The 5,000-nt window shown below is 43.4% G+C and overlaps 1 protein-coding gene across 1 annotated transcript in view; it reads left to right on the forward strand.

Moving 5' to 3' along the window:
* Positions 1 to 3,663, forward strand: part of LOC143275483 (uncharacterized) — a 14,985-nt gene extending 11,322 nt beyond the window's left edge. The window contains exon 6 of the mRNA XM_076579633.1: positions 3,225 to 3,663. Within this exon, the coding sequence (XP_076435748.1) occupies positions 3,225 to 3,384 (160 nt within the window). The 3' untranslated portion in view covers positions 3,385 to 3,663. The remainder of the gene's footprint in view (positions 1 to 3,224) is intronic.
* Positions 3,664 to 5,000: the final 1,337 nt, after the last annotated feature.

The raw sequence follows: 5,000 nt of genomic DNA on the forward strand, positions 1-5,000 counted from the left end.
GCAGTTTTATTTGTTTTTTTCCTATCGAAGTGGATTTTTCTTTCAGAATTTTTGCCAGGAACAACCCTTTTGTTGCCGTGGGTTCTTTTACGTGCGCTAAGTGCATGCTGCACACGGCACCTCGGTTTATCGTCTCATCCGAATGACTAGCGTCCAGACCACCACTCAAGGTCAAGTGGAGGGAAAGAAAATATCGGCGGCTGAGCCGTGATTCGAAACAGCGCGCTCAGATTCTCTCGCTTCCTAGACGGACGCATTAACCTCTAGGCCATCACTCCACTTATGGGGAGTAGTTTCAGTTTTATTTTTACTTGCTTTATCGAAGAATTGATGTGTGTGTGGCGTGGGCACGGGGGGGGACGGAGGGGGGGACGGGGGTAGTTTCACTTTTATTTTTACTTGTTTTACTTGAAGAATTGATATGTGTGTGTGTGTGTCGGGGGATGGGGGGGCAGTTTTATTTTTACTTGTTTTACTCGAAGAATTGGTGTGTGTGTGTGTGTGTGTGAGGGGGGGGGGGGGGTTAGTTTTATTTTTACTTGTTTTACTCGAAGAATTGATGTGTGTGTGTGGGGGGGGGGGGGGGGGGGGGGGGTAGTTTTATTTTTACTTGTTTTACTTGAAGAATTGATGTGTGTAGTGGGCATGGGGGGGGGGGTAGTTTTATTTTTACTTGTTCTACTCGAAGAATTGTGTGTGTGGCGTGGGCACCGGGGGGGGGGGGTAGTTTCACATTTATTTTTACTTCTTTTACTTGAAGAATTGATATGTGTGTGTGTGTGTCGGGGGGGGGGGGCAGTTTTATTTTTACTTGTTTTACTCGAAGAATTGATGTGTGTTTGGCGTGGGCAAGGGGGGGTGGTGGTAGTTTCATTTTATTTTTACTTGTTTTACTTGAGGAATTGATGTGTGTAGGGGGGGTAGTTTTATTTTTACTTGTTTTACTCGCAGAATTGATGTGTGTGTGGGGGGAGGGGGGGGTTAGTTTTATTTTTACTTGTTTTACTTGAAGAATGGATGCGTAGGGGGAGGGGAGGGGAGGAGGGGGGTAGTTTTATTTTTACTTGTTTTTTTACTTGAGGAATTGATGTATGTGTGTGAGGGTGGGGAGTCAGTTTTGTTTTCACTTGTTTCACTTCAGGAATCGGTGTGTAGGGGGTAGTTCCGGTTTTCTTTAGTTGTTTTACTTAAAGAATGGATGTGTGTGGGGGGGGGGGGGTACGGGGGGTAGTTTCAGTTTTATTTTTGCTTGTTTCACTCGAGGAATGGATGTATGTGTGTGGAGGGGGGTGGGGGGTAGTTTCAGTTTTATTTTTGCTTGTTTTACTTGAGGAGTGGAAGTATGTGTGTGGAGGGGGGGTGGGGGGTAGTTTTAGTTTTATTTTTGCTTGTTTTACTTGAGGAGTGGATGTATGTGTGTGGAGGGGGGTGGGGGGGTAGTTTCAGTTTTATTTTTGCTTGTTTTACTTGAGGAGTGGATGTATGTGTGTGGAGGGGGGTGGGGGGTAGTTTCAGTTTTATTTTTGCTTGTTTTACTTGAGGAGTGGATGTATGTGTGTGGAGGGGGGTGGGGGGTAGTTTCAGTTTTATTTTTGCTTGTTTTACTTGAGGAGTGGATGTATGTGTGTGGAGGGGGGTGGGGGGTAGTTTCAGTTTTATTTTTGCTTGTTTCACTTGAGGAGTGGATGTATGTGTGTGGAGGGGGGTGGGGGGTAGTTTTTTAGTTTTATTTTACTTGTTTCACTTGAGAAATGGATGTATGTGTGTGGAGGGGGGTAGGGGGGGGTAGTTTCAGTTTTATGTTCACTTGCTTTACTTGAGAAATGGAGGGGGTGGGTGCGTTCCGTTTTATTCTACTTGGTTTCACTCGAGGAATTGATGTGTGTGTGTGTGGAGGTGGGGGGGGGGGGGGTAGGTTCAGGGTTTGCTTTGCTCAAACACTGGGTGTGTGTGTGTGGGGGGGGGGGTAGTTTCAGTTTTGTTGCATTTGAGCAATGGGCATGTATGGGGTCGATTCTGTCTCATTCTACTGAAACAATGGGTGTGTATTGGGGAAGTTTCAGTTTTCTTTTACTTGAACAATGAGTATATATGTACTCGAAGAATGAGCATATACTTGAACGATGGGTGTATATGTACTTGAGCATTGGGTGTAAATGTACTTGAACAATGGATATGTATGCAGTTGAACACGCGTGAATGTATATGAACTGTGGTTTTTTATATATACTTGTACAGTGGGTATGCGTGTACTCGAAGAATGAGTATGCAAGTACTCGAACAATGGGTATTGTACTTGAGTGTGTATTTGGTTTGTACGTACTTGAAAAATGGGTATGTATGAACTTAAACAATGATGTATTATGTACCTAAACAATGTGTCTGAAACAATGGCTATGTCTATCTATTTGAATAATTGGTATGTATGTGGCTGTTTATTTATTTATTTATTTATTTATCTATCAATCTATATATCTATTCATTTTACAGCTTGTTTATCTGTGAATTCATTGATTCATTCATCCATTCATCTAACTATTTGTACATCCGTTGGCCTATACATTGCTTTATTTAGTTCTTCGTTTATTCATTTATTCATCTGTCCATTCATTCTTTCATTCATTCATTCATTCATTCATTCATTCATTCATTCGTCCATTCGTTCGTTCGTTCGTTCATTCATTCATTCATTCATTCATTCATTCCTTTGTTTACTCGTTCGTTCGTTCATTAATTAATTCATTCATTCATTAATTCATTCATTCATTCATTCATTCATTCATTCATTCGTTTGTTTGTTCATTCGTTCGTTCATTCATTCATTCATTCCTTTGTTCACTCGTTCGTTCGTTCATTCATTCATTCATTCATTCATTAATTCATTCATTCATTCATTCGTTTGTTCATTCATTCGTTTGTTCATTCATTCATTCATTTATTCATTCATTCATTCGTTTGTTCATTCATTCATTCGTTTGTTTGTTCATTCGTTTGTTCATTCATTCATTCATTCATTCATTCATTCATTCGTTCGTTCTTTTGTTCACTCGTTCGTTCGTTCGTTTCTTCATTCGTTCATTCGTTTGTTTGTTCATTCATTCATTTATTCGTTCGTTCGTTTGTTCACTCGTTCGTTCGTCCGTTCGTTCATTCATTCATTCGTTCGTTCATTCATCCATTCATTCGTTCGTTTCTTCATTCGTTCATGTAACATGTCTGCGCAGAATCGTCCTGAGATCACAGACTGTCCTCGACACGCACGTGTCCTTCCTGGATGGGGTCTTCGGCCTGAAGGAGAAAGACACCATCACTGTCAAATGCAACTACAGCCACCTGAACAAGGTCAACACCAGCCTGACCTTCTTTGGGGCCTACCACGTCTGAAGGAAGACAAGCCTGTGCCTGTGTCTATCTCCTGTCCTTGAGCCTGTTCCTCATCCTTAGGGCCTGCCTACCCATGTCCTCAACCCTAATCCTAATCCTTCGGATTCGAAGATGTCCATGGCTTCAAAAATCAGATGGAAGATCGGTGGCTGTGGGTCCGGAGGTGACTAATGAGGCCTACTCCTGTCCTTAGCCTTAATCCTACCATCAGGGCCTGTCCCTAACCCTATTCCTATCCTTAGGGCCTAACCCTGTCCTTAATCCTAATCCTATCCTTAGGGTTAAACCCTGTCCTTAATCCTAATCCTATTCTTAGGGCCTAACCCTGTCCTTAATCCTAATCCTATCCTTAGGGTTAAACCCTGTCCTTAATCCTAATCCTATCTTCAGGGCCTAACCCTGTCCCTAACCCTAATCCTATCCTTAGTGCCTAACCCTGTCCTTAATTCTAATCCTATCTTTAGGGCCTAACCCTGTCCTTAATCCTAATCCTATCCTTAGGGCCTAGCCCTGTCCTTAATTCTAATCCTATCCTTAGGACCTAACTCTGTCCTTAATCCTAATCCTATCCTTAGGGGCTAACTCTGTCCTTAATCCTAATCCTATCCTTAGGGCCTAAATCTGTCCTTAATCCTAATCCTATCCTTAGGGCCTAACCCTGTCCTTAATCCTAATCCTATCCTTAGGGCCTAACCCTGTCCCTAACCCTAATCCTATCCTTAGTGCCTAACCCTGTCCTTAATTCTAATCCTATCTTCAGGGCCTAACCCTGTCCTTAATTCTAATCCTATCCTTAGGACCTAACTCTGTCCTTAATCCTAATCCTATCCTTAGGGCCTAACTCTGTCCTTAATCCTAATCCTATCCTTAGGGCCTAAATCTGTCCTTAATCCTAATCCTATCCTTAGGGCCTAACCCTGTCCCTAACCCAAATCCTATCCTTAGGGCCTAACCCTGTCCCTAGCCCTAACCCTATCCTTAGGGCCTAACCCTGTCCCTAACCCTAACCCTATCCTTACGGCCTAACCCTGTCCCTAACCCTAATCCTATCCTTAGTGCCTAACCCTGTCCCTAACCCTAATCCTACCCTTAGGGCCTAACCCTGTCCCTAACCCTAATCCTACCCCTAGGGCCTTAACCCTAATCCTATCCTTATGCCCTAACCCTGTCCCTAACCCTAATCCTATCCTTAGGGCCTAACCCTGTCCCTAACCCTAATCCTGTCCTTCGGACCTCACCACATCCGAAGGGCACGCTGAACCCGACTCTTGCCCTATCCCTTACCTCACCCTAAGCCTAACTAACCCTAGACCCCCCCCCCCCCCTTCCCTATTCCTACCACGAGTGAAGAATACCCTGAATACTACCCTAACCTGTGTGATTTAAACCTGACTGATTGACAGAGGAAACGGATGATGAGCGCCCAAAAACGACAGCTGTCAGTCGGTTTGACGCATGTTGGCTTCTGCTTTTGCAAATGACTCCGCGTTTGTAAAACGGTTTGAGCTTGGGCGCTGACTGAAGATTGGTGCTATATAAGTATCATCATCATCATCATCATCATCATCATCATCATCACCATAATCATCATCGTCATCGTCATTATAATCACAGCG

The sequence above is a fragment of the Babylonia areolata genome, chromosome 30 (assembly GCF_041734735.1).
Source record: "Babylonia areolata isolate BAREFJ2019XMU chromosome 30, ASM4173473v1, whole genome shotgun sequence".
NCBI classification, from domain to species: Eukaryota; Metazoa; Mollusca; class Gastropoda; order Neogastropoda; family Buccinidae; genus Babylonia; species Babylonia areolata.